The sequence below is a fragment of the Sparassis crispa genome (assembly GCF_003851025.1).
Source record: "Sparassis crispa DNA, contig_000006F, whole genome shotgun sequence".
In the NCBI taxonomy this organism is placed as follows: domain Eukaryota; kingdom Fungi; phylum Basidiomycota; class Agaricomycetes; order Polyporales; family Sparassidaceae; genus Sparassis; species Sparassis crispa.
The window spans coordinates 1,416,723-1,444,290 of NW_020939753.1; the positions used below are offsets into that span (position 1 = coordinate 1,416,723).

General features: G+C 49.3%; 14 protein-coding genes across 14 annotated transcripts; 8 read left to right on the top strand and 6 right to left on the bottom strand.

The window, feature by feature from the left end:
• Positions 1–768: 768 nt before the first annotated feature.
• On the top strand, positions 769–1,608 carry SCP_0705020 (Ubiquitin-conjugating enzyme E2 1; the record flags this gene model as incomplete). Its single annotated transcript, XM_027760427.1, has 4 exons — positions 769–808; positions 856–977; positions 1,031–1,444; positions 1,522–1,608. 4 exons carry the CDS (start codon positions 769–771, stop codon positions 1,606–1,608), a joined length of 663 nt encoding a protein of 220 aa, XP_027616228.1.
• A 1,066-nt stretch (positions 1,609–2,674) lies between these two features.
• Positions 2,675–3,608, bottom strand: SCP_0705030 (hypothetical protein; the record flags this gene model as incomplete). The annotated part of the gene is made up of 3 exons (XM_027760428.1): positions 2,675–2,725; positions 2,788–2,978; positions 3,047–3,608. The coding sequence occupies 3 exons, from the start codon at positions 3,606–3,608 to the stop codon at positions 2,675–2,677; spliced, it is 804 nt and encodes a 267-aa protein (XP_027616229.1).
• Positions 3,609–5,018: 1,410 nt separating this feature from the next.
• Positions 5,019–5,797, bottom strand: SCP_0705040 (Polyubiquitin; the record flags this gene model as incomplete). Its single annotated transcript, XM_027760429.1, has 2 exons — positions 5,019–5,657; positions 5,744–5,797. 2 exons carry the CDS (start codon positions 5,795–5,797, stop codon positions 5,019–5,021), a joined length of 693 nt encoding a protein of 230 aa, XP_027616230.1.
• Positions 5,798–6,141: 344 nt separating this feature from the next.
• SCP_0705050 (hypothetical protein) lies at positions 6,142–7,038 on the bottom strand (the record flags this gene model as incomplete). Its single annotated transcript, XM_027760430.1, has 4 exons — positions 6,142–6,478; positions 6,543–6,627; positions 6,691–6,781; positions 6,874–7,038. The coding sequence occupies 4 exons, from the start codon at positions 7,036–7,038 to the stop codon at positions 6,142–6,144; spliced, it is 678 nt and encodes a 225-aa protein (XP_027616231.1).
• Positions 7,039–7,765: 727 nt separating this feature from the next.
• Positions 7,766–8,406, bottom strand: SCP_0705060 (hypothetical protein; the record flags this gene model as incomplete). The annotated part of the gene is made up of 2 exons (XM_027760431.1): positions 7,766–8,332; positions 8,383–8,406. 2 exons carry the CDS (start codon positions 8,404–8,406, stop codon positions 7,766–7,768), a joined length of 591 nt encoding a protein of 196 aa, XP_027616232.1.
• Positions 8,407–8,496: 90 nt separating this feature from the next.
• SCP_0705070 (hypothetical protein) lies at positions 8,497–9,359 on the bottom strand (the record flags this gene model as incomplete). Its single annotated transcript, XM_027760432.1, has 5 exons — positions 8,497–8,517; positions 8,578–8,823; positions 8,872–9,036; positions 9,094–9,237; positions 9,315–9,359. The coding sequence occupies 5 exons, from the start codon at positions 9,357–9,359 to the stop codon at positions 8,497–8,499; spliced, it is 621 nt and encodes a 206-aa protein (XP_027616233.1).
• A 5,431-nt stretch (positions 9,360–14,790) lies between these two features.
• SCP_0705080 (hypothetical protein) lies at positions 14,791–15,345 on the bottom strand (the record flags this gene model as incomplete). The annotated part of the gene is made up of 2 exons (XM_027760433.1): positions 14,791–15,272; positions 15,327–15,345. 2 exons carry the CDS (start codon positions 15,343–15,345, stop codon positions 14,791–14,793), a joined length of 501 nt encoding a protein of 166 aa, XP_027616234.1.
• Positions 15,346–15,614: 269 nt separating this feature from the next.
• On the top strand, positions 15,615–17,335 carry SCP_0705090 (ADP-ribosylation factor GTPase-activating protein; the record flags this gene model as incomplete). Its single annotated transcript, XM_027760434.1, has 6 exons — positions 15,615–15,689; positions 15,739–15,857; positions 15,920–16,120; positions 16,170–16,841; positions 16,898–17,246; positions 17,300–17,335. The coding sequence occupies 6 exons, from the start codon at positions 15,615–15,617 to the stop codon at positions 17,333–17,335; spliced, it is 1,452 nt and encodes a 483-aa protein (XP_027616235.1).
• A 639-nt stretch (positions 17,336–17,974) lies between these two features.
• On the top strand, positions 17,975–18,669 carry SCP_0705100 (AP-2 complex subunit sigma; the record flags this gene model as incomplete). The annotated part of the gene is made up of 6 exons (XM_027760435.1): positions 17,975–17,998; positions 18,057–18,116; positions 18,166–18,237; positions 18,292–18,412; positions 18,462–18,514; positions 18,568–18,669. 6 exons carry the CDS (start codon positions 17,975–17,977, stop codon positions 18,667–18,669), a joined length of 432 nt encoding a protein of 143 aa, XP_027616236.1.
• Positions 18,670–19,885: 1,216 nt separating this feature from the next.
• On the top strand, positions 19,886–20,116 carry SCP_0705110 (hypothetical protein; the record flags this gene model as incomplete). The annotated part of the gene is made up of 2 exons (XM_027760436.1): positions 19,886–19,997; positions 20,049–20,116. 2 exons carry the CDS (start codon positions 19,886–19,888, stop codon positions 20,114–20,116), a joined length of 180 nt encoding a protein of 59 aa, XP_027616237.1.
• Positions 20,117–20,163: 47 nt separating this feature from the next.
• SCP_0705120 (hypothetical protein) lies at positions 20,164–20,394 on the top strand (the record flags this gene model as incomplete). The annotated part of the gene is made up of 1 exon (XM_027760437.1): positions 20,164–20,394. The coding sequence occupies one exon, from the start codon at positions 20,164–20,166 to the stop codon at positions 20,392–20,394; it is 231 nt and encodes a 76-aa protein (XP_027616238.1).
• A 479-nt stretch (positions 20,395–20,873) lies between these two features.
• SCP_0705130 (predicted protein) lies at positions 20,874–23,504 on the top strand (the record flags this gene model as incomplete). Its single annotated transcript, XM_027760438.1, has 6 exons — positions 20,874–21,208; positions 21,269–21,875; positions 21,925–21,966; positions 22,021–22,074; positions 22,133–22,208; positions 22,261–23,504. The coding sequence occupies 6 exons, from the start codon at positions 20,874–20,876 to the stop codon at positions 23,502–23,504; spliced, it is 2,358 nt and encodes a 785-aa protein (XP_027616239.1).
• A 653-nt stretch (positions 23,505–24,157) lies between these two features.
• On the top strand, positions 24,158–24,679 carry SCP_0705140 (hypothetical protein; the record flags this gene model as incomplete). Its single annotated transcript, XM_027760439.1, has 1 exon — positions 24,158–24,679. The coding sequence occupies one exon, from the start codon at positions 24,158–24,160 to the stop codon at positions 24,677–24,679; it is 522 nt and encodes a 173-aa protein (XP_027616240.1).
• A 609-nt stretch (positions 24,680–25,288) lies between these two features.
• SCP_0705150 (UPF0553 protein) lies at positions 25,289–26,784 on the top strand (the record flags this gene model as incomplete). Its single annotated transcript, XM_027760440.1, has 6 exons — positions 25,289–25,411; positions 25,461–25,514; positions 25,566–25,839; positions 25,889–26,061; positions 26,115–26,256; positions 26,309–26,784. The coding sequence occupies 6 exons, from the start codon at positions 25,289–25,291 to the stop codon at positions 26,782–26,784; spliced, it is 1,242 nt and encodes a 413-aa protein (XP_027616241.1).
• Positions 26,785–27,568: the final 784 nt, after the last annotated feature.

Below are 27,568 nucleotides of genomic sequence, written 5' to 3' on the forward strand. Positions count from 1 at the left end.
GTTCACGCGCGCCCACAATGACAGGTTTGCACGAGGGCACCTGGCGGGCAAGGGCTGTCACCTTCGTCTTGTCGATTGCCTTGTGGCTGCCTCGAGGTGGCAAATGGACAACGTAAACAGCGTCTCCATTTCCGTTCCTGCTACCCGCAGCAAGGCTGCACGTCCAGCTTGTGGACGTCCTGGATTTGGTTGAAAGGTAGAGTAGCCAGTATGCGCCGTCATTTCTTTCACTCGACGACCGGGAAAGAAACAGCATCTTATGCGATAGCGCGCGAAGCGCTAGATCCTGGGGATAAGAGAAAGGCTCCTCCCGAAATGAGATTTGGAAGACAAGTGCCAAAGTCACCCTTGTACAACCTCTTCCATTGGTGCACTTTGCAGTAATATTGCTACCCTCGGCCAGTGAGAGCCCAGGAACACATCAACCTTACACAAAGACAATGGACTAATCAGCGTGATACGGACAATATTCCGTCGAGCGCGCGGACTCACTTGAACTGAGGCTCATGTCCAAGAACTGATGCGAAGGCAAGATCATGAGTATTTCTCTTCGGTACCATGAACGCTATCCGACAAAATCTCAGCATCGAGGTATCCAGGTGGGCGCCGACCCTGCGGCGCCGTTCGTTGAATGAGCGCTGAGCGCGTCGCGGAGAAAGCCGACGACATGAACCTCACTGCTACTCTCTCTCCATAAGTTTGTTGTCTCAACGCCCTCCGTTTCCGCGGTCGCTCTCGACGCCGACTACATTTTCCTCCTCAGCAGACATGGACGCCCGCCTTCGCCGGGTAAACAAAGAGATTGCAGGTGCGTGTTGTTCGTTCGAGCCACCGTGCGATCTCACGCGATGGCAGACTGCAAGAATGACAAGGCATCCCAAATCGCCATCGACCTTGTCGAGAACTCTCCATATCACCTCATCGGTTCCTTCGATGGTCCGGAAGGCACCCCCTACGAGGGTGGCCATTTCGAAGTCGTATGCACGGATGTGCTATTCAACCATATATCTCCACTAACGTTTGCGCGCAGGACATCGTGATTCCAGATTCGTATCCATTCCAACCCGTCAAGATGAAATTCATCACGCGAGTGTACCACCCAAACGTCTCTTCCGCTTCCGGCGCAATCTGTCTGGACATCCTCAAGGATGCATGGTCGCCAGTGCTCACGCTCAAATCCACTCTCATCTCCCTCCAATCTCTTCTCTGCTCCCCAGAACCGCGCGATCCGCAGGATGCAGAGGTTGCGAAGCATTACATGACGAGCAAGAGTAGCTTCGAGGACACCGCGCGGTACTGGACTATGATTTATGCAGGTGGCCCTGGTGACAAGAGCAGTGGGAAGGCGCGGAGTGGAGGTCACAACGATCCCATCGCAATGGCCGGGCTAGACAAAGCGCATGTTGACCGGTTTCAGGCAATGGGTTTCGATCAGGCAAAGGTGGTGCGTGCTATTCGTGTCTTCTCCGCTTCCTGCGCTGCTTGACCAACTGTTCACGTCCACTCTTCGTCACTGTTCAGATCGACGTATTGCGACGGTTGAACTACCGTGGCAGGAATGTGGCGGAGATCAACGATGACAAGATCGTAGAGGAGCTCCTCAAATGACTTTGCATGTTCTGCTGTATCCGTATCCTCAACTTTGTACGATCTTGCATTCCTTATTGATCCTCACAAGTCTGTTGTATTTACCGCATAAAGTGGCAAGGTCATTCAGGTCCTCTTTCTACGCTGTGACGTATACGTTTGCTATTCCGCTTATTGGATGGATCATAGCCTGATAATCATAGGCGAACTATTCGTGCTCGTTCTGCTCTGACCCTTCCCTTCAGCTGTGATCGAGCCTAAAGCTGATGACCTGCAAATCGTGATATTATTGAATAAGACGGATACAGACGACACAAGATACATGGATGCGAGACATGAAAGCGGTAAGACACAGTAACCTCGCTACATATGGAGACAAGATAGGTGCGGGATATTCTAGTAAGCACATTGGCGCGAGACAGGAAACAGAGAAGATACAAGACCAGGCTGTGTGACGTTGAATCCGTATAATACGCGGTTCGAGATATTCTTTTAAGTACGTTGACGATCGCGACAGATGGAGACAAGAAGGGTGCAAGATAAACGCAACTCCTTCAGATCCAGGGTCTGTAGTGTCTTCGTGATAGTGATCAGCATGGCGGCCAATGATTCTGATCTCTAGAGGTTGAATGTCGCCAGGATGCCAAAGAGGATCAACGACAAGGATGTTGCTCGTCATGATGTCGCTGTGGATGAGACCCTTTGAGTGGATGACTGCAATGCACTCAAACAACCATGAATCTGGCAAGCAGCGGGAAACTTCAGCGACTCACAAGTCACGCCATCCAGAATTTGTCTTGCGGTAGACTTAACTTCAGAGGGGAAGGACCCTTGTAGCAACAACGCGGTGAGAGAAGTTCTGTCGCGATGAAGGATCTTTCGCCGCTCTCGAAACATGGGAAGTATCTAGCATCAAGACTGGGTCATACCAGTGAGAAAATGATAGAACATTGGAAGAGGTGTCTTCCTGCGTCTGATGGATTCACCCAACTACCCAAGAGATCAAGATTTCTTGTTTCCCATTCGTAGTACTCTTTATTGTCGTCGCCGGGAAGTAACCCTTTGATCGCTACCAGTCTATCGACGCTTAGATCTTGCGCTGCGCAGACTTTCGAGAATCCTCCACAGCCACACGGACCTATACAGCGGTCTCTAAGGGACGATCAGATTAGGCTGCAATTGCACTGGAAGAGGACTTACATTCCTCGGCCGATAAACCTTCCAAGTCTTAATCGACCGGGCCCCCGTACCATCACGGCTGATGGTGTCGTCATCGTTCGAGTCCGAGTGCGTTGGTGGAATATCAATACCTTGCACACCCGAAGCTTCTAACGAGGTCAGAGTTTGACTGAATGGCCATGCAATAAGATTCGTCTGCAACAGCATGAGCACTGACGTAAGACAGATTGAGAGTAACATTACTTTACAAACTATTTTGCCATGACACACAATTGCAGACCTAAGGCGTCGACCAACGGAAAGACCAAAGCAAGAACCATTTGAGAATATCCGAAATGACACTTCACTGATATTTTCAGCAGCAATGCGGTGGGCACAGTCCACAACGATCGAAGAATGCCAGCTAGCACCGTGCGGTAGTCGACAACCGAAACTGGGACAAGTTCTTGTAACGAGGCCTGCAGCGCAGCAGTGTGCAGATATATCGGAGGAACGACCTGCTTTAAACGAGGCAGCGCCTGATCGAACAGATTCTCGCCCAGTTTATGCATAAAGTTACACTTGTAAATACTAGCCTGCACTACCATGAGCATCCGCGCAGCAGCTAGGTTTCCGCCCATGAAGTCGCGTACTTGAACGATTTGCACCATCACGAATATCGAAGCAATTTCCAAGAGAGGGACAAGCTGATAGTACAAGTCCTTGCACAAGTCGCGCATGAAGTCGCGCATGTGAACAGCTTGTATCACGGCGAGCAACGTCCTAGAGCCATGGACGGCGATGTCGGAAACGGCGTATGCAGCAACGAGCACGACAAGTAGTACTAAAGTTGGAGATAGCATCTTGTGGTTCGCTCTCGCGAGAGCTCCAGCAGAGGACTGCGACAAGGATGACGACGGTGATCGCAAGGAGAAGTATGGCTGGTATCAACCGGGTAGAGGAATGTATGCATTGGCACATACACCTGCACTTGCCACTGAGCAGGTTGGAAGTAAAGCAGGCTGAGGAGGATCCACAAGGAATGGGTATGGAGTAGACCATAGGTGAGACGCTAGTCTTCAGGAACGCACACACAATGGGGATGGGGAGAGCGAAGACGAGGTTGTACGTGATAATACGAGGCGATATAGATACTTACGCGGTACATGGATGGACCTGGTCAAGATGGGATGTATACTGCGAGACGAGACTTGCGGAACGTCGTCGTTTATACAGTACATTCGAGTCAGTTTGTTTGCATCTAAAGATGATCAATGATCCACGACACCTGCCGCATATGGCCAAGCAGCGAGTGGCGGCCGCTGCCTGCGGCGGCGGTGGGTTTCGCAGCCGCGTTCCCCACTCTCATACTGGATCAGGCTCCTAAAACCAGCCGTCGCTATAGTGTTCTCGCTTTATCCCACCATATGTTTTGAGAGATCATGTGATATATATATTTTATGAGACTTACCCGATTGAGCGAGAAAATAGCCGAACAAGAGGAGGAGAACACTATAGGACGGCTGGCCTATAATGTCGGAGAAATCTAGGTCTCGTCACAACCTGTCACAAGCACTTGTAACGACCGGGGAGGCAGGGCCCGTTACAATTGGATTGAAAGAGAAACGTGAGCGTTACAATAAGAACTTGGTACGTCACAACAGTCGTTGTCACGAAGGTTGCAACAATGTTGTAACGTGATCTCAAATGCAGCTAAGGGGAGCGCTGATTGGCTGGTTGCAACGGCTTGGAACGGGTGCGTCACGTTGTGACGCGCAAAGCTACTTACAAGGGGACTTTACACGTACTAATGGTGACGCTTCCAACAAAAGAAACTACCATCTTATAACCCTTTCTACACCCCTCGGAGACTGTTGTAATGACAACAGCCCGATTCGAATGTCGTACCAGCAGTAGGCACTATAGTTACAATGATATCTAACTTAAACTAAGCCATTTCCACTCCGCCAGGGAGCTCCATGTTATTATATCTGCTTAAATCTATATGATAGACTAATCACCACCTGGGGCTAGTCGGAGCACTGGGTGCATCTCCATAGATGATGAAGTAGAGCAGGCCATTAAGATGTCGACGACGACGGGGAGAACACTGATGCGAACTGGGCCCATGCCGATGCAGATAACGACAATTCTGCCTCATTGTTGCGGATCTCAAGGAACTTGAGTGTGTGATGAGGTGCTAAGCCAATATCAGTGGTCTTGAACAACAAATTGAGGAAATCGAAGAGCATTCTTGTTGGTGTGTGGAGCCCTCAGAACACACTGACCATGTGCCAGAAATCTGTCGAGCTACCTCCAAAGTTGTGAGTGTCCCAAGCCAAGATCTTGTCCAGTGTAGTACCTAGTACCTCCTCATCCTGAGTCTCGGCCTTGATGTCGATAATGATCGTGTCTGACAGTTCAACCTCTAGCATGATTGTCTTGCCGGTAAGCATCTTCATGAAGATCTGCATACCACCGCGCAGACGGAGGACAAGGTGGAGGATTGACTCCTTCTGAATATTATAATTGGAAAGAGTGCACCCATCCTCCAACTGCTTGCCCACGAAAATGAGACGCTGCTGGTCTGGAGGGATACCCTCCTTGTCCTGGATCTTCGCCTTCACATTGTCGATGGTGTCGGAGGACTCAACCTCAAGAGTGATAGTCTTGCCGGTAAGCGTCTTCACGAATATCTGCATGCCACCATGGAGACGAAGGACGAGGCAAAGAGTGGACTCCTTCTGGATGTTATAATCAGAAAGAGTGCGCCCATCCTCCAGCTGCTTACCGGCAAAGATGAGATGCTGCTGGTCTGGAGGGATACCCTCCTTGTCCTGTATCTTCGCCTTCACATTGTCGATGGTGTCGGAAGACTCGACCTCAAGAGTGATAGTTTTGCCGGTTAAGGTCTTGACAAAGATTTACATTCTGCCACGGAGACGAAGGACAAAATTATTAGTTCAAATCCAAATTCTCATGCAGTGATGGTGCTCACCAAGGTGAAGTGTAGATTCCTTCTGAATGTTGTAGTCTGACAACGTACGCCCATCCTCAAGCTGCTTACCAGCGAAGATGAGGCGCTGCTGGTCCGGGGGGAAAAGATGGTGAAAATGGCCTTGTACGAGGGGTTCACGATCAACGCCTCGATCTCGGGCTATGCTCGCAATCATGTTGATGGTCGAATGAGCGGGCCTCCAGCCCAGCACACACTCGCGATTGTCGTGAAAATGCGGATTGCGTCTACTGAAGTTTTCTGCCGCCTACGACAACGGGAGCATCATCAGTTTCCTAGAAATGGACCAGGTTCAGTGAAAGCCTCAAAGTCCACACTCACCTAAGGACTTGATTAGCTCCTCAGTGGTGACGGTCATTGTTCGGCAGTGGTGGTGATGCCTAGCTCGACAGCTCGACGAGCGCCATCTGCATGTCATCAATGAATGCCGAGTCCGTCGCGTCCACGTCATCGATGCCCGCGTACGTTATGGGTGCCGGCAGCCACGTCTCGAACTTTTTGAGCGTGCTCACCGCATTCTCATAGTAGCGCACGGCCCCTGTTGCGCGCCACACGTAGAACTTCGACTCGAGCACCTCGGGTCGCAGGTAGTAGTCGCTGTCACCCGGGTACACGAAAAACCCAAGTCGCTCATGGAACATGAAGTTCACCGAGCTTGGCGAGGAGCCCATGTAGTTCCCATCTGAGGAGAAGTACCTGAAGACTTCAGGGCCATGCCTGTGCTGCATGCCGCGGTGAACGTTAGTGCGACCTCAACCAAGTCACGGGAAAAGGGGCCTACACGGTGCTCACGTACATGTTCCAGCACGCGTCCACCAGGTCCAGCGCGAAGTTCACAATTGTCACGTTGTTCAACAAACTCCCACCTGCCAGTGTGCTCCCGGGTCAGCGGATGATGTCATCCCAAGCGGCAGAGATGCCAAGCTCACCTAGGATCCAGTTCCCAGCATTGTAGCACTCGAGGTGCGGCCCGATGTGGATTATCGCTCCATTGTCCCAGTCAGCCACATACTGCCACCCCTACCATCGAGGTCTGTCCGCGTCAACCCGCACGCGTCGCATCCAACCACACCTCAGCAGTGCAGTGATAAACAAAGGGAACGGGCACGCACCCACACAAGGTTGTGTAGTGACGAGTCCACCGTGTTTGCCCACACGTCCGCAAAGAGCGTGTCGTCTGTGTTCGCAATTTCGCCTGCCTTGTAAAGCAAGTACCTCCCGTGACGGCCAGGCAAGGGCCACACATCGTGGTGGGATGCTCGAGGTGTCGCTTGCATTGGGTTTTGTGGTGCTCCCGCACGGTCGGAACATGTAATAGTATGCGCTGGTGAGGCTGAGAGAATGAGGATGCCTCGTCCATCTGCTCGTTCTCGTCCCGCTCCGAGTCCTAGGCACCCTCTTCTATGCTCGCACTACTCCAGTGTTCGCTCTCCTTCACTTTCCCTGCCGATTGAGAAAACCACACAAGACACGTTACGCCAAGCATCACGACCATCAGCAATGCCGATGAACTCGAATGAAGAGAATAGAAGGACAGAAAACATACTTTTCGCCCACTCGGAGGACAGTGAGATCAAACCATGGTGCAGCCAACCATTAGTACAAAGTCACGGGAAGCAATCATGACACTGCCATTCATCGAGACGTATCCAATGACAACAGACTGAACACATGTAAAAGGAGCGGCATGACACGAAGTGCCAGGTAGAGCGAGAATGGGTGAAACAGGAAAATGGCAGCAGAGTGGGACAGCGGCAGAAAACACCAATATGGAGATGTACATTGAAAACACAACAATCTTCCGGAGTGGTGAAGGAGTGTCTGTCAGGAAATGAAGATAGAAATGTCACTAACGAGCTCGAACCTGCGAGTGCTCTATCCAAGTTATTGCTGGAGGGCTTCAAATATTCTGTCCCATCACCTGGCACGACTCTTCCCTCTCGAGCGAGTCCCTGTGGTTGTGGTGGGATCTTCTGCCACTGGGTCATCAGCAGCCACAACCGGTCAACTGCGAGTTGCCCGTGAATTAGCAGTAACTCCGCTTGATGAACCACCACCAGCACTGCGAGTTCCCCGCTTACTGGTATTGCGATGGTTGGCAGGTTTTGGGTCGGCGGCAATGTCGTCACTAAGAGCTGCAGCAACAGATGGAATGACTCGAGGGTTGCACTCCAAGTTGTCTGCCTGTAAAGCCGGCACATTCAGCACGTCAAGATGACGCGATGGTCCCGCTATGGGCTGCTCATCCACATGCACTCCGTGTTCATCGTCTAAGGCTATCTCTTGAAGCCACATATCCACATCCTCCAATCCATCTGAGTCAAATGCTAGTGCTGCACCCTCCATCGCGGCAATAAAGTTATCTTCCTCCAATGTGCCGGTGTTCGACTCTCGCGTGTCGTTGAAAATGACATCATTGTAGAACTTAATAAGTTCCTTCACCCGGCCCTGGTTCGATGCCGTAATCAACAACTTCTTGTAGGCATGAAAAAACCTCTGATAGTTGAGCTTGGTCTTATCGCCAATTCCATTCTGGTCCATGGATGTATCGGGAGAATGCAAAAAGTATACCTAAGGTGCAAATTAGTGTTGTTGTGTGAATCCGAATAAAACTGACTGACGAGGACTGCCGCAACTGCAATCATGCTCACTGTGATGGTCGTGATGTTCCACTGTGAGGCCTGATCAGCTGGCTTGCCGATGTGTTTGTCGCTTGCTTGAATTGAGCTTGCACCTCATAAGATTACTTTCATGATCTACAGACAACGGCATGAGGCAAATTAGTGACTGTATGAGCAATAGGCAATTTTTCATACCCGAGGAAGAAGTGGATTGTGAAATACCACCCTCATATCGTACTTTAAGTCTGGAAAGAGGATGGGTGGCCACAATGGGTATTTTGCATCAGCAGGAGCCTTGAGTTTTGCCTGGAAGTTGGGAATCGCAGCACGATCGTACTGAGTTCCAAAATATTCTGCAGGTGTACCGGTGAAGATCGATGCAGCGTGGGTGCGGAGGGTGTTGATCATTGTTGATCTTTGAGCATTCACCTTCTTTCGAAACTGTATTGGGGGTTAACAGTGAAATTAAAATGAGAATAATAAACAGACCTCCTTGCCGAATGCTGGAAGTTTGTGTGCCATATGATGGAACTCGACTGGGAGGAATTCATATAATTTGGCTATATTGCCAAGCTCCTCAGAGCGGGAAGTGTCGTAGCGGTGAGGATTGTATGAGGATACTCCATCTGGTCGTGCTTTCAAGAATATAGTGGACTGAATGAACGGTGCAACCACAACACAATACTTGCAGCCCAGTTTTCCAATTCTTACTGAGTTATCTTCAATTTCACGAGGAAGATTGCTTGATTTGTTGCATCGTTTCGGTTGGTTGGCAATCAGAGCACCGTTCTGCTGTTGCAGTGCACGCATCTCTCTGCGAAGGTTCACATTGTCGAGCTGAAGTTGCCGAACAACCTGTTGCAAGGATAAAGTCATTACTTGTCTTGTAATCCTATTTACTGCTTTGTTTGAATGCTCAATTGACCACTTACATGACGATACTCCTCTATTGTTGCGTTATCACCTGACATCTGCATGGGCTCTATGGCCTCTTCCACTTCATCACTGTCATCCGTCTGACTGCTACCTACATCAAGATTGAATTCCTCATCTTAGTTGACCTCAGGTCTTGCACGCTGGTTTGGTTGCAGCATGCTGCAGTAGCAAGAGAGTGATGATCAAGGTGAGCATGCAGGACAAAATTGGCGTATAATTGATGACTAATCTCTAGATCTCCGCACGTGTACAAGTAAAGAACACTACGGTGAAGTTAGATGTCTAAGCCGAAGAAACATATCTGTATCTATAATATCCACCACAAAATAGTCCCCATCTCTGTCATATGCATCTACAATGTAGGCTCCACATATAACAGAATGGAGAGAGATAAACTCTGACACTATACCTGTCTTCACCTAAACACGAATGAGTCCTAAATCCTTATCCTTGCAATGACGAGCAAATCGTGCATCTAGTGGCTGAACAAGAGCCAGAGGGTATGTTTCCTTGTTAACCATGCACTGAAATAGAAATAGAAGTCGTGCAAAGATTGGTCCATCGACAGTCTGAATAAGGACACCATCATATCGTGGGGCTCCATAAAACATTGGACTGCAATGTAAGTAGTCTGTTGTCAGTCGCCAGTTCACAAGTGATTCATAGTTAACTTTGAGGAATCGGTATTCAGTTATCTATTAAGTTATATAATTGTGAGAATCTTTATTAGCTTCTGGTTGATTAAAACACTTACCTTATCTTTTACGTGAAATCTAATTCGTTTATTCCCAGGAAGTAAAATGTTGTTTGCAGGTAACCAATTTGTCAAGAAACTGGCCAGTCTCTTGCAAAAATTCGTAAATGTCGTGTTTTCTTTTTTCTCCTCCTCAAGTAAGGCAAAGGTAATTGGTTTTTGTCCCAAACCAAGAGTTATGTGTTGACTGGCAGTTTTCTCATCCACCGCATCATCTGAATTAACTTGTCCAGTGTGGTCAAACTCATCCACTTGTTCTCTGATCAAGGCAGAGACATAGCAGTGATGATCTACACGTAAAATCTAAAATATAATTTTTCAGATGAAGTAAAAAAAGTATCAAAAAGTCACAATACCTGGTTCGCTACATCTTTAAAATTTGTACAAAGTAGGTATGCTTTCTTGAGAGCTCCATGCATCTTTTCATTTGGCTTTGTATTGTAGTTTCATGTGACACCTTTTGTTTCAATATCATCAAAGACATGCTGTTGAGCATGTGCTTTTGGAAAATTCCAATTCTTTGTAAGGTCATCCTTTGTTGCATCAATATAACTCTGTTGAAACCTTCTTTAAATTCAGCAAGGCAGTGATCTGAACTAAGACTCACCTTCATTAAGGCTGAATAATGTAATAGTTCTTTTCGGCCAGCCTTCAAAGTCTCCGTTGTATGAACATCCAATGCAACATACATGACCAAGTTCAGGTGGCTCCGCAGACATTTTAATAAAAGATAGGCCTCAGGTTCCACTGACTGCTCAAGAATGTTATGTACTGCATAAATCACAAGCTATAAAACATTAGACTATGAGTAATTATATTAATTTAAATATATACCTTTGCAATATTCTGATTTTTTGTGTCATCGGTAAATGAGATACTCATTACTTTGTCAAAGTGATTGAGATTACGCTATTGGGCAAGACCTGACATTCTGATAATGGCATTTAGCATATATATATATATATATATATATAGTGTAGAACTAGTGCTTACTGCTGATCTACTTGTCCTGCAAATGCACGTCCTAAGCCATGCACATACTTTTTGAGTTCTGACCAGATATGATCTTCAAATAGTCCACTGTGAGAATGCAGCGGGTCAAAACATGTTGCTTCAAAAGGATCTGAATACATAACATTGAAGAATGTATTCTATATAATTATAAACCAGCAGCACTTAGTAAATAAAAATGGCTCACTTACCATAATTGGTCGAAGACTATGAGCCTTTAATAGCTCTTCTCTTTCTTCATAGTGCATCTTTAATGCATTAGCCACTATTACCTTTGTGTTCTCAGCAGTGCGAGAAGGGTAGACAACAAATAGATCATGAAGTTCGTTTGATGGAATATAGCAGACAGGGCATGGACATTTGCTATTGATGCCACGAATTAATGTCATAACACATCTGAGAGAAGTTCACTGCTAGAAATAAACCAAAATAGTGAGCAAACTTACTGTTCTTCATAGTCAGCTGATAAGATCAAGATCAAAGGATATAGCAAGCGTAAGATTTTATCAGCGCATGCAAAGGAAAACCCAGTCTTCGAAAGTGCCATGATGGTCTCTAATAAAATATAAAAGGACTTGTGCCACACAGCACACTTGAAGTTCACATAGCCAGTTTTACCCTTCTCAGATTCTTCATCTTCCAGCTGCATACTATATCAATAATGCACTGAGAAACAGTCTAATCTGTATACTTACAATTGGAAGCCAACCAACTACACGACCACCACCAACACCTTCTCCATTTCGAATATGAATAGGAAGATTTGCACATCGAGCAACCACCGGATGACCTTTCGCTGTACCAAAGGATGACAATCTTGTTTTGTCAGCATATAGTATGAAGCAGAAAGGCTTTCCTTCTGGTGAAGGCAACTTTGACTATGATAACAAGTAGGTCATTAGATAACTATAGTAGTTAATTTACATACCTGAATGTTCCAGAACCTGTCAGCGGTCCAAGGTTCATGGATGAAACATACAAATTTATCACCATTGTACTTTGACAGATGTTGTGCATCCCATACAAAATGAGGAGCAAGGCGAGGATTCTCAAGCAAATCCAATGCCCAATCCCACAGTGGGTGAATCTGCACAGCAAAGGAGTAACTCTCTTTGTGATATGGAACTTTGATTGTCTTGGTTTCAAACTGGATCACAATACAACAGGTTAGATATGCAACTTAATCTACAAGGTTACAACACTTGCATGAGTGAGAATGTGTGAGGCTGCATCCCAAAATTTACAAACTTCATCATTATCCCTCAACTTGAATGATGTACCACTCTCCAAAATGCAACAATGAATAAGTTTCAAAAGCCGATTGGTCTGTTCTTTGTTCAGTGCAGCCTCTAATGCAATCTCTGCAAATTTAAACTCCAGACGTAATCGGAAAGGTTTCCATGGCTCATCGTCTTGCAGTGATGTGTCATGAACATCCAATTCATGTCCATAGTCTTCAAAGGGGACTACACGTGGTGATAGATTGCTGCGAGGATGATATTCAATCTTGATATCATCCCTTTGAGGGCCAGCTGCATGCTCTGTGACTTTATATGGCCCATAATGAGTAAAGACTCAATGAGAACATGGCAATCCAAACTTTGGACAAGCTTATAACTCACCACTTTCAATTGGTGCTGGCATAGCATCAATATCTGCAACACTGATGTCAATACTCAGGGGAGGACCTTGGTTATCTGTCAATTATCTCAGTACGTGTATGCATGTAACAAAGGATCTAAGACAATACCTAGAGTGTTGAGACTCTGTGACATTGCACGTCGCATGTGAGCTGGAGTCAGAAAGATTAGCACACAGATCAACAGCATCATGGTACAAAATTGCCAAACAATTTTGTTCATGCAGGTAGGTCAGACGGGAAGTGTCGAAGACACAATACAACAGTAAAATGACCCGCCACCACTGAAACCCACAAAAGTGCAGTTAACGTACCTGGCCTTCCCCTCTGCATATGCAATCTATGTTCCTCCTCCCTAAACTCGGCATTCAGCACCTCCTGCTCGTGCTTCCGTTGACAACTCTGTTGGTGCTTGGCAAATCCTCGTGCATTGAAAGACTGCCCACAGAAGTTACATCTCTTCTTCGACGACGCAACCGGGTTGTAGCGACAAGTTGGCATATTGAGTGACACAGCACTTGAGCGATGAGCCGGCATGTTGGCAGGCATTGCGGGGCTTGTCATATAACATGATAAGCACAGATATGAACAGTAACAAGTACAGTGATGATACACCAGTCAATACACAGCTAGAGGGGGTAACCCTAGGGGCATGGGTATAGCAGACAAACGACGACTCGTTGCAACGCTGTTGCAACGTGTACCCGGCATTGCAGCGCCGGCACCTGCCGGCTCAGACGCTGGGGATTCGGACTGCTGCGTGATAATGGCGTTATGATTGGCTCCCAACGCCGGGCTGGGCGTTTCAATAAGGCCCCGTTTGGTAGCCCGGTGTCCAGTTCGGTTTCCCTGCCAAAATGTGACACCGGGTTTTGAGGCCGGTTCCGAACAGGTTCCGTGAGATTTGGACACCAACCGACCCAGCAGATGTGCCCTGGCGACCGGTTGAGCAGCATCACGCTGTGACTGATTTCGAAAGAGATCCAGACTCATTTTTGGATTGCCTAGACCGGGCCACCTTGGATCAGCCAATCAATTGGTCACCCTTGTCCTGGAATAGGGTTGTACGCTTGAGACCCAGCGGCTTTGTGTCACGTGTACTTTTCCATCATTGTGACTTTGGAGTGACATGTAAATGACGACTACGTTAAAAGGCCGCTTCCGTCCTATTCCAATTGATCCGACCCAGCCCAAACCGGGCCCGGTTCGCCCACACCGAGCACCCGAACAGGGCCTAAGCCGGCCGTTGTAACGGGCCGCAGAAATCTCCGACAAATGTCAACCGAGGTTTCGCCGTACAGTGAAGGGGGCATAAAAATCTCGCATTTTAGTGTAATTCACTCTATATTTTTTATAATAATGACCTAAAGTATAAAAAGAAAGAAAATAGGTCTTTATTTTACTGGCCCAAAATATTCTTTCGACGGAGAATGGATATTCACTAAAGATTTTTAGACTGATGTTCAGTCGCTGTGCGTAGCCAGCTGGCGCGATACTGAAATATACTCCATATTAATTGTCTTAAGTAAGACAGAGATAGTTCTTAATTTTAATAAGAGCCCTTTTTACTTATTATAAAAACTATTTGTAACTCAAAATTATTTAATTTTATTTCTTCTTTAAATTTTGTTAGATTTTCAAATTCGAAATCTATAAAGACTTTTTCACAATAGATTATTCTTTTTTTAATTTCAGGTAGCCGGATAAGCGCCCACCCGCCCCGCCAGCGGCGAAACCTCGGTTGACATTATAGGCCAGCCGTCCTATAGTGTTCTCCTCCTCTTGTTCGGCTATTTTCTCGCTCAATCGGGTAAGTCTCATAAAATATATATATCACATGATCTCTCAAAACATATGGTGGGATAAAGCGAGAACACTATAGCGACGGCTGGTTTTAGGAGCCTGATACTGGATATGAACAGGGCCAAACAAGGCAGTCACAACAGAAACAGCACCGTACTAGCACTAACTTTTGCAGATGGTATCTTGGTATCGTACATTCGGTGGGGAGTCGCGCGGGTCCAGAAGTCACTTTACCAATGAATAACAGGCGATGGGGAGAAACACATCAATCAGGCAAACGCCGCTGCATTCGAATGTATTCCATGCCGCTCTTTATAAATATTTCTCCAAATGGTGTCATACCTCTCCGTTCATACCACGGCACAGTCGACACCCGCGCATCGCACCAGACCGTGCCGCATGACAATTCTGCACGCGCGGTGCAGAATACGTACTCCAAAAGCTTCGTGCCAATACCGCGACCTTGGTACGATGGGTCACAAGCAAACTTGCGGAAACGAGCCGCATTGCTGTAAGTCTCCCGGCTTTCCGCAGCTTTGGAGGACGACACTGGCAGAGCCGGCAAGGACTCTTTGAAGACAGATATGACAGCCACGGGTTCGTCACGGGAGGGGATGAATGCTGCATAATGGTATGCGAGATCGTCCTCTGGAATACGGACATAAGACGAGGGATGGTCAGGCCAGAGAACGGAGTGACGCAGAGGAATGGTCTGGTCAGCGGAGATCACCCAGATCTGTACTGCCTCTAAACAGCATTGTCAGACAAGAAATGGTCGTAGAAATACTCATGTATACGTGCCAAGTTCAGCTGAGGCCATTTCGTGACGAAGTCCTGCAGCAGCACAGCAGCAGCGGTAAGCTGGACAGTGCTCTTGGGTTCGAACGTTCAAGGGTTAGCAGGATATTCACGCTCCGAAAGCTGGATGGTAAGAACAGCTACTTACGTCACTTCTAGTGTAGTTAGCTCGACCTTTCGTCACCGGCTGCTGCCGAGACTGCATACATTGTGAATTCTGCTTGATCAACAACCTCCTCGACATCGTTCGGCTTACTCTCTACCTGCGAGCCACGCAATTATCCTGCAAACATGAACATGGAAGATCCTTCCAAAGCCGAGACGGCACAGGTTTTCAAAGTTTTGACGGCGCAGAAGGGGAACAAGGCGAGTCCTGATGTTCACCTGCTGCCAGACCTACATTAACATCAAGCAGATGTGTTTCGACTGCCAAGCCCGCAATCCGACTTGGGCTAGCGTCACATTTGCAGTATATATCTGTCTTGACTGCTCGAGTATGCATCGTAACATGGGGGTACACATCAGCTTTGTCCGGTGAGCGTCTGTCAGCCTACGTGTCCTCCCTCCACCGTGCGCTCATGCCCGAAATCTACCAGATCAACCAACCTTGACAGCTGGCAACTTAATCAGTTGCGGAATATGAAAGTTGGTGGCAATGCATCTGCTAAGGATTTCTTCACAAGACATGGTGGTTCGATGATTCTCCAAGATGCAGACCCGAAGAAGAAATACACCAGCCGAATTGCAGAGCTGTACAAGGAAGAGCTTGCGAAACGAGTGAAAGAGGATGTTACCAAGTGTGTATATTGTCGCTGTATGCTGCTATATCTGTTCATCGCGCACTAGATTTCCCACCCGGATAGTGGTCGACGGAGTCACCGATGCCTCTACGTCATCTACTCCCTCAGCTGAGAACGACGACGATTTCTTCGCTTCGTGGAACAATCCCGCAACCCCACGGTCACCTGCATTCTTCGCGTCCAAGCCGGCTCCGGTTTCGCTTGGCAGGTCATTGAGCGAGTCTGCTTCCGACAGCCCACCTCCCACACCCCGCACCATCAGCTCATCCTCTCTCCGCTCTGGCACTTCATCCGTGCCAGGTTCCCGTCCCACGTCCAAGCTCGGCGCATCCCGCCTTACCTCCTCTTCCACAAGCTCTGTTGCTACCAATTCAGCCCCCGCGCCCAAGAGGTCGAAACTCGGTGGACTCGGAGCGAAGAAGGCCGTTGCCCCTCTCGACTTTGCAGAGGCTGAAAGGCGTGCAGCAGAGGAGGCTGAGCGTGTGCGGCAGTTAGGATACGACCGTGAGCGAGAGAAGGCGGAAGAAGAGGAGCGGGAGAGGAAAACGGCAGAAGAGCTAATCAATACACCGCTTAGTGCGAAGGCTAAGACACCCGTGGTCTCTGCAGCACCTGTGGAACTTAAGCCTAAGGGCAATGCGCACGACATGGAGCGGTTAGGCATGGGCATGAAGAGGCTGGGCTTCGGCGCTATTCCTGCTGCGTCTCCGAAGGCTGGGTGAGATTATACCTACCGTACGCCGATGTGTCACTGACTACCAGCACCAATCCCAGTCCATCTGTACAAGACGATGCACCGACGACGGCGCGGGAGAAGTTCGGCAACCAGAAGGCGATATCGTCCGACATGTATTTTGGACGGAACGCGTACGATCCGAACGCGATCAGCGAGGCCCAATCGCGACTGCAGTCTTTCCAGGGCGCGTCCTCTATTTCTTCGAACCAGTACTTCGGACGCGAGGAGGATGAGGATCTCGGTGGTATGGGGGGTGGCTCGGATGGCCTGCTGGGTGACGGTTCGCTGCAGGGCTTCGAGATGGCGGCGAAAGACGCGATCTCACGCGTGCTGGCTAACCCAGACGTTCAGAACGCTGCTGAGAACATCAGGAGTTCGGCTTTAAAGGTGTGCAGTCTTTCACTTAATCGGGTTTAGCTACTAACGTCTACCTTGTCAAGCTGTCTGATTATCTCGCGCATATGTCCGAGCGGTAGGCAGGCTGGGTATTCTGCCCACGTAGAAAAGTGGTACAATTCCCCGTAATACTCCTATGGACCGTGGTGGTTCTGGCTCGGGTAGCGATCGAATGGCACGGATGATCAGCATGGCGAACCGATGGACATGGGGTGCATTGTAAAAGACATGTGCAATTACATAGGATGCTAGATGTGGACGTGATACATCCTTGTCGCAGTCTTCGCTGAAAGTTTAATTTGTCAGTGCACTCTCAAGACCTCAAGCTTCAAGCTTCAAGTTTCAAGGCGCGGCGCAGGGGAACGGGATATCAAGTGAGGAAGCGAAACTAGTTGTCAAATTTGTGTTCGCTCGCGAAGCTTGACCACATGTACAGTCCGAGGTGTGCATGTGAGGGCCCATATCAGGATCGGCGATGTGAAGACCTAAGTTTAAGAATACTCCCTGTGTATGCTGCTTGTCGTATCGTCATAGCTGGCGCGCTGATCCATGATGTCGCACGCGGCTGTTTGAGCCTCGGGGGCGTGAATTACTGCACTTGCCAAATCGAGCTGTTTTGTAAATATTGGCGCCCGTCGGCAACCTTATTTGCACCTTGACTTACACCGGCCAGAGGCCTGGCGCATATCCACTGCAGAAGACCCTCAAGAAACCTTGCCATGATAAGATTCATCCTGGTTCAGGTCAGTAAGTGATGCGGCACTCATTGAGGCTGAAGAGCGGGTCTCACGATAGAATCAGAATCGCCAGGGAAAGACGCGGTTGTCGAAGTGGTACGTTCCCTACGATGACGATGAGAAGGTATGGATATATCTCGAGATATAAATCTGTCATACTCAAAAAGCTCTAGGTTCGCCTTCGTGGAGAAGTCCACAGGCTGGTCGCGCCGCGGGACCAAAAGTATCAGTCGAATTTCGTCGAGGTGTGTCAGAGTCTCTGTCTGCGGAGTGTAGTCTGACGCTCTTGTGTACGATAGTTCCGCAACCACAAAGTAGTATACAGACGCTACGCCGGCCTGTTTTTCTGCGTCTGCGTGGATGCGGATGACAACGAGCTGGCATATTTGGAGGCCATCCATCTGTTTGTTGAAGTCCTTGGTGGGTTCATCGGCGCTTCGGTACAATTCAATGCTGACCTTCACTTCAGATTCATTCTTTGATAATGTCTGCGAACTCGACTTGGTGTTCAATTTCTATAAGGTTACTTTCACTTGTCATTCCTGGGAGCTGTCCTCATGTGCGACTTAAACCAGGTTTACGCCATTTTGGATGAGGTATTTCTAGCCGGGGAGATCGAAGAGACAAGCAAAGATGTGGTACTATCTCGCCTTGAAGAACTAGAGAAACTGGAATGAGCACTACTTGTCTACGCTACAGGACGACGAGTGAATTCCCGGAAGGCTCTGAGTTTGGCTTCTGGGCGAGAAATATGCCGACGGAGGCCGCTATGCGTACGACTGACATGTTTTATGCGTGGAAGACACATCTGACTCGTGTACCTAATCGAAGCTACGTGCACGTTTGATTCTTCCTTTCTGATTAGTCGAATCGTTGTCAGAGAATTTTCGTTTCAAGAAGAACTTGAATGGACGTGTTGCAGTTTCTTGTACTCATGCTGGACATGTTTGCCTGAAGTATCGAGATGACTGGGTATGAATTCATCCTGTTTGCACCCTACGCTTTGCTATCACACAAGTCATCCTTCCACTTGTGATCAGTTCTGTCATCTGGTCCAATTGCAGCATGTGACATCTAATTCGCAGAGCTTGTTTAGTCCAGCAATCTTAGCGATGTAAATCGCGGCCCACTAGTGCTTTCGCTATGACATTCTAATCCGCCAGTTCGTTGTCGGCGTAAAAAAGCGGTCTCTGGGAGATAATATTTTCAGGGGTTCGGTCATGCCTTCGTTCCTGGAGCATGGTGGGGGTATGTCGGAGACGCCCCTTGAGATCATACTCTTACCTCTTACTTCTAGAGGGCATCGAGTTCCAGTTTACTCAATAACGGTCGGGAACGCAGAAGCAGACTGAACTATTGATGGACAATAATATCCGACCGTTCACATTTTGCGCAGAATGACTATGCGTGAGCGCGTTCGTCCACGTGATGAGTACGTCTTGTTCGCGATTGGTTCCTTACCTTGTTTCATCCCTTACGCATCGAACTGCAGGTGAGCATAAAGCCTGAGCCATCTCATAACTGCCTCCGCCAGCACCAGCACCACTGTCTACATTTCACGATGCCTACGCTAGAACAAGGACTGGAAGTTCTCGGATCCTTCATCAATAACAAGCCCCCTTATTGTAGTGGCACTCTCGCTGTGCCGGCTGATGATTTTATCCTGTTCTACTGAAAGGAGAGAATTGCCAGGTACTCGCCTTGTACACTCCACAGAATGCGGATTTCTTACTACCTCTGTCGTGAAGGCGAGTGGACTTGTCGAACGCATCCGAGGAAGATCTGAAGGACCTCGCGGAAACCTGCGATGCGGCCACATTCGGCGTCGCTGAGACGGACGTCCTCGACCAGTCGTACAGGAAGGCGGGGAAACTCAACACCTCAGCATTCGCTATGCAGTTCAATGCTTCTCGCGCAGGTCTCCTCACGGCCATTCAAACAGACCTCCTGGAGGCGCAAAGGCCTAGGCCTGTCCGTGCTGAGTTGTACAAGTTGAATGTCTATGGTATGTGTCTCTGTAGTACCGATGACACCAGATTTCTCACTGGCGCCATAGGCCCAAAGTCGTTCTTCAAGTCCCATGTGGACACCCCTCGCAGCGAAGCCATGTTCACGCGGACGTGAAGATACTATGCGAAAAGGCGGTGAATCTGTCGGACGACTACTTGGACATGGCGCTTCGGGAGCACCTCCGCAAGTATTATGGAGGGAAATTACTGTCCGCTATAGAAAATTTCGATGCTCCGCAGGATATGGAAGTGCATTGGGTTACGGAGGCACTTGACCATAACTCAATCGACAGGCCCTTTATCGCGTATGGGAATGAGGCCAGCGTTGGTTGCACCTACATGCACCTGTGTCTCATTGTCGAGATTGGAAAGGCCGGGGAACGGAAGAAGTAGACGAAGCAGGTGCGGCGTATTGACGGTTGGCTAGGTAACTTGTAGCTATTGTCACGTGACACGTGACGATACACGTGGATGTGACAGGCGCGAACGCCAACGACTGTCATCGTCGAGCCCCATGTTCTAAACGTACCGCAAGCGCGTCTTCATTTTATGTATCCGACCAGCTACTAGGATTAGGAGGCATCGCTGTTTCTGCTCCAGATGGCGGTATATCAAAAAATCTACTGCGGGTAGAAGGTCAGTGCATGCCTCATGGCAATCATGGCTATGCCTTCTAAAGCCAACCCGGTGGTTGCGCGAGACTGCGTGCAGTGGTCGATGCTCTGGTTCTCACACTGCCTTGCTGTACCCTCTGCGCTACGGGCGTTCATGCTCAGCGCTTCTTCCCATATCTATCGCATCTCATCTTGCAGGCCGCACTCACCTCTCTCTCTCTTGTCTCTCTCATCGAATCCTCCCGCGATCGATATCCCATGGTTGCTGAGATGACCAGTGCCGCTGATGTCTACTCGAAACTCCTCTTCCAGAATAAGTATGGCTACCCGCTCTGGATCCCCGAGCCTCCTCTGAAACACGGTGAAGTCGTCGTTGGCGACGTCGGCTACATTCAGGAAGGCGGATTCTACCGCATATTCAATGCCATCAATCCCGAACTCAACAAGTATGGTGCCCCAGAGGACTTCAAACCTCTGCAGTTCCCGGAGGAGAATCTGAATACAGTAGAGAACTGGATCCCGGCTAGCACGATATCCAGTAGGATTATTCAAAATTTTAGTGTCAGTGCATCCGCCGGCGCAAATATCGGAACGTGAGTGGATCCACTAGGTATTTCATACCGTCGCACTGAATGATATGCTCACTGCACCAGCAATTCTGCCGGTGGCGGGCTTCACTACAAGTGTACAGAAGACCAGGGTGCCATCCTAGTCTTGAGCGATTCCGCTACCAAATCGGAGGTGCACAATGCTAGAAGGCGTATCAAGAACTACATGGTCCCTAACTGCCAGAAATGGATTGACTTCAAGGATGGTGAACTTAAAGAAGACGACATTCGATTCGTGTCCGGATGGGTGAAAACCTCACAATGGTTGGTGGGCGCGATCACTCAGGATGGTCGTGAAGCGTCGGTGGACTTCAATGCGGCCATCGGATACGGAAATGCATCGTTCAACGTCACCGCATCTCGCTTGGCGAGTCCACAGTCCTTTTATCGCACTGGGCCACGCCTCGGCGCGCTGAGTTCACAACAACCAAATGAGCCCACAGATTTTCCAAAGGATCAGTGTGTTTTCCTGCACTATTTCAAGCTGAGGACACGCTGGTTCTTCCTGAAAAAGTTGGAAGCTGCTGCAAAGCCTAAAGACCTGCACTACCACAGAGATGGTACAGACGACGATCAAGTTATGGCTGCAGATACAAGTAGCATTGATTCGGATGACTCTGACATCCTCGAAGAGGTGCCGGCGCCGCACAAGGTAAGATTGAAGCTATGGGACGACATTGATCACTCACACAGACGTGCAGCCTTGGGATCCGGTCGATTTTGTTTTGGATTATATCCTTGTGGTATGCACTCTCGAAACTCTCCGTTGCATGTCAGGCTCACAAGGTACATGGCAGCACTCAGAAGCAGAAGTTGCGGTCGCTAGTACGGAAGACATAGTAACTCTCTGTGTATGTGGCGCAGTCGTCATTTTCCGCTACCATTCGTGTCTCTTACGTTGACTATAAGGACAATCAAATTCCCGATGACATCCGCGAGTACCTGGAGAGAACATTACCAGAAATCGAAGTAAACGAGGACGGTGGTGAGTGATCATAGTCTCCGCGTTTGACAATAAGTTTCCAACGATGTTTTAGTCGGATCACTCTCATTCGAAACATTCGAGGTCAATCCCGCAGCCAGTGCTCCTGAGCAGACTTCCACCTCAAGCGTAGAAAACAGGCCAGTAGAGAGTGCAAGTGGCAATCTTGCTAATACCGGCGGCGTAGGCCCCATAGATCCAAGTGGTAGCGATTACTCTCCACCGCAGAAGCCGACCGCTAGACCGTCTGACCCCGGTGTGGAAGGGTCGTCCAAGCAACCCACGCGCAGCTCGAAACATCACATTGAACAAAACGCAGGCGGAATCACCTCTCTCGCGTACTCGCCAGATGGGAGCCGCGTCGTGAGCGGATCCGAGGATGGCTCGATCACTATCTGGCCCGCAGATGGAGGGGACCCCTTGGTCACGCGCAAAGATAACGAGGACGCCATCTGCGCTATCGCGTTCAACCCAGACAGCAGCGCGTTCGTGACCGCAGCGCGCGACGGCACGCTGCAAGTGTGGGAGACACGTACGAACGCGGACCAGCCGCGCGCGACTCTGGTGGGGCACGATGGATTCGTGGACACGATTGCGTTCTCGCCAAATGGGCGCACAATCGCGACGGGCTCAGTCGACTTTACGGTGCGGCTGTGGGATGCGATGAGCGGGGCTGCGAAGCACGAGCTGAGGGGACACACGGCGATGGTGATGCTGGTGCAGTTCTCCCCGGGCGGGGAGAAAGTCGCATCTACGGGCGCGGACTGTACCGCGCGAGTGTGGGACGTAGAGACCGGTGCAGCGTTGGCAGTGATGCGCGGGCACGAGGGTGTGATCTATTCGCTCGTATTCTCGCCGGACACGCGGCGCATACTGACTGGCGCGGACGACGGGAGCGCGCGCGTATGGCGCACGGAAACAGGGGAGGAACTTGTTACTCTGCGCGAGCACGCAGGTGCGGTGTGGTCCGCGATATTCTCTGCCGACGGGAAGCGCGTGCTCTCTGCCGCAGGAGACGGGTTCGTCAAAGTGTGCGACTCGTACAGCGGCGAAGTCATCCTCAGCATCGAGGCCGGTGACGGCATCAATACCGCCGCGTTCTCGAACGATGGCAAACTCGCTTGCACGGTTGCAGGCGACCATATCATCCGCGTGTGGGACCTCGACACCGGCAAATCTCTGGCGGCATTCGAGGGGCACGAGGACAGCGTTAACATCATGCAGTTCTCACCCGATGCGAAGAGGATCGTCTCCACGTCGGATGATGGCACGATGCGCATTTGGCATATGCGTGAGTGAGTGGAATATCATAGCTGGATCACCGTTTCTCTCGTTGCTCCATGGACGTTTCGAGATATACCGTTTGTTGAATGGCGGACACATCTTACTGAATGCACATGTACGTACACTAACCCAATGGAATGAATCAGGCTGGCGTTGGACTCTAGAGCGAGTTGTCTGCTGAGAACTAACGCTGACATCACTCCAGATCAGATTGAAGACTCCACCTCAACGAATGCAGTACCCGGCGGTTGGCACACCGCTGAAATCTGCAGGGCCCATGCCATAAGTAACAATATGCGACGTCTTCTCACAGGAACATCAGGCGCTTGCACTCAACACGATAGCTTGAGGGGCCGATGCTCGAGATAAACTACACCGTCGTGCAAGGAAAGCTAAGAGTGAACTAACGCTTTGACATTCCAGGGAATACAGCATGCTTGGGAGCAGTTGCCTGTTCAGAGGAAGACCTGAACTTGAAGTCCTCGCCCCCGCACGAGGGCTACCGGAAGCAAAGCTGCCTTTCGAAGTTCCATCATCGCGGCTCGTCCACGCTGTCGCCTCCAGACAAGGCATCCCGACTTCTGGGAATATCAATCTTATTATCTTCGGTGAATTGCTTGAGGCCACGCAAGTGGACCCACATCGGCGATGCGACAAGATTTGTTGATATGACCAATTGTCGATGCCTCCCTGTTCTGCAGCTTGCTAGGTTACGCCACAAGCATCCACTTCAGACGAAGAAGGCTTTGTGGCTGAAGAAAGAGGGCATCGACCTGTTGAAAGATCTTTTGGGGTACTTGAAGGGAAGCAACGCTATCCTCCTGAGGATCTGCAGGCAGTTTCGCCTGCGCGCCACCATCCAGCTTCTCTTCGGCAACGCAGACGACGAGCAGAAGAACGTGCAGGTGCTCTGCGCAGAAGTCGTCGATATGTCGGACATCACCATGCATCACCAGCTGTGGTACTATATCCGTGAGAGGCACGATGGAAAGTTGCTGTGTGCAGTCGAAGAGGCGAACGAAGAGAAAGACATCGAGGTGCATTGGGTGACGGACGCTCCGAAGGCAAATTCCATCAACAGCCCTTACACAGTGTATGGGAACGAGGCCAGTCCCGCGCACACCTACATGCATTTGTGTCTCATCGTCGATGTTGGCAAGGCTGGCGAGCGGGCAACGGCGACAGAATAGTCGAATGATATATACTGTTCAAACATGCTGGTCAATCTTGATTTGGTACTGACGAGACCTGTTCAACACTCGACGGAAAATAATATATTTACGTACTCAAACGAGTCGGTGCGCAACTTGTTCGCGGTATTGCATCGAGTAGAAGTAGGTGCAGCAGCGACTCGGCGCGGAGCAGCTCAACTACACACAGGAACGATAGTAGTATGGGTTACCACTCGCTCGGCACTGGGACTCGTATAAGTCGGCAGTTTCCCATCTATAGGGAGGTGTTGGGTCGAATGCGTTAAGCGGCAGGAATTTGACCGGAGAATATGCCCGGCTATGCGGAAAATTTCCCTCTTCGGGGTTGGGGGGGGGAGAGGGTTGCCCACTTACAGTGCTGCCGGGTGAGTGGTAATCCATTGGCACTACTCTCCCAGATCCTGTGGAAGGTGAGTAAGCCATGAAAATTACAGCTGGAAGTTCGATACAATTCGTTGCCAAACCGCCGGGAGACTTTCCAATAACGAGCGTCCAGGCACAACAAATCTCTGAATCTCGTGTACTCTAAAACTTTATTTATTGTTCGAGCGTCGCCGGCCCCTGGCCGCGTCTGAGCGCTCTTGAACTATGACCATTTTGACTTCGCCAACGACTGGCAATGACCTATTTTCGGGCTGTTACGACGATCAAAGTGGTGGTCGGTTTCTCGGTCGTAATCCAGTGGCAGACAGCGCTGCATTTGTGTTGAAGGTGTCCTTTATCCTCTGACAGTCCGATGCAAACATTCACGACTCTCCAGCATTCAGATATTGTCGGGTTGAACGAGACTGGTATCAAAGCGGCTGCAAAATATGTTAGTTGATAACCAAATTTGCGGTGTAGTAGGTGCTCATCCTTTGCCCAGATATACGAGAGAATTCAGCTCGAATCATATACACCACGATCGTGGCGAACGCACCCGCTTCACCTCTGCCCGCATGAACCATACGCTCCCGATGATCCTTCCACACGAGAGTGCTTCGACTGGTTATTTCTCATATCCTCTCTCAACTTCAGTTTCTGGTCGGAAAAAGAGGGTCAGACCGATCGCTATGGTGTGGAGTGGCGTGCAGGGTGGTCCTTAGAGGAGAGGGTAGTACACACGGGCTACTGGTCTTTGGTTGCTGCCGTTGACAGAGGTCAGCTGGTGTTATGTGCTCGGTCCTGGTGTTAACATGTATGCGTCAGCCTTGGAAGAAGGTATCCCACTCACGGACCCTGCCTTCTATTCGTCGGAGATCTTGTGCCCTGATTCGCTACTCGTGCATGTCTTCAGGCCAGCATCGCAATCAAGTGAAGGCATCCCTCTCCTCAAGGAACGCATAGCAGTTCTTCGAGAAGTCGGTAATATTCTATGCACAGTAAACGAATCCATTTTCTGCCCGTTCAGTCCAAACTGACAGATTTCCCTTAGCATTTCAGTGGATCTTTCTATGGGTTCTATCAAGAATTTCACCGCGTGAACGATGGACGAGGCACAGCACTCCAGCTAGTTCAGATGGTAGCTGAGACGTTTCCTTCATTTAGAGATGAATTTGTCTACGAAGGTCGCAAAAGTATGCATGGCATTCAGTGAATAAATTAGTATGCTGACAGTCATCACTCCAGTCTGCATCTGGAAACGCGCTCAGATTCTCGTCGCGGAAACTTGGGCGGCCTTCTATCCGTGCTCTTCCTCCCCTCACCCTCTTTTCCCCCAAGGGTCTGCAATTCATCAATTAACAATGTTTGCCGACTATCGTCTACCGCAAATTCTGCATCACCTGCAAATTCTGACTTACCCCCCTTCTCTCAAAAAGCTACTGGAAGCACACACAATGCTGGCATCTGGTTCTAGAGTCGAACTCAGTATTCGAGCAGCCAGTATCATGGCAGTGGAGAGAATGAAGGAAGAAATTGTGATGCTTTGTGGAGGAAAGAAAAATCAGAAGAGGGAAGGTTTGTTGCAAGATATCAACAGTGTCTTGATTGATTTTTATCTTTGGAACTTGGCGAAAAGGATTGAGAGTGACGAAGAAAGTATTTCTAAAATAGAAACTAATCAGATGCTTCCTATACATCGGACCAGGAGTTTATGGTACTAGCAATATTTATAGATACACAAGTACTACGCTTTTATAGATAGAGACGAGTAGTACGCTCGGCTATGGTACGATTCGGCAATTGGCTGACCGTGAAGGAAAGGACCCTCTCTCCGTGAAGTAAAACGATGAGGAAAATAGGTAAAATCGTGGTGTAAACATGCTCCATGGTCGAAAACACTCCATTCGAAGGTCGCAGGACCTACATTTCCCATTGATGTGGGTCCCATTCGGGACGTCCAAGGTCTACATCCCAGTATAGAGACCGCCTCAGGATGGTTCGTGACATAATTATGCCGCACCCTCTCGTACTTGCTGAAACCGGTGTACACTTCAGGTTCGAGCTCCTGGTCGTCAAGCATAACAGAACCTCCGCCATGCCTGGGATCTGCAGGTTGGGTCGCAATGGAATGAACAGTAAACAAACCGTACACAGTGCTTCGAATTTGCCGTCGTCGGGAAACAAATATTGTCAAACCGATCACAGTAGTGGAGCCATCCGAGCGCAGAGCGCCACCTCGTCACGGTCGTCCACGAATCACGCGAGTGCCAGTCGCCGACTCCCACTGCAGATTAATTTCGGCAATGGTCTGCAGATCGCGCACGTTGGCTGCATGTAAACAAGTAACTTACTACGTAGAGGTTATCGGCATCGCATTTGTGGCATGCATGATGTCCATAATATCATGACGCTTGGCACTGCAGTCATCCAGGATCTAGTCTCCCGTAGGCAGACTACAATATAATCCTCATTGAGTGGGTGGAGGACGGGTTATAAAGGTCTGCT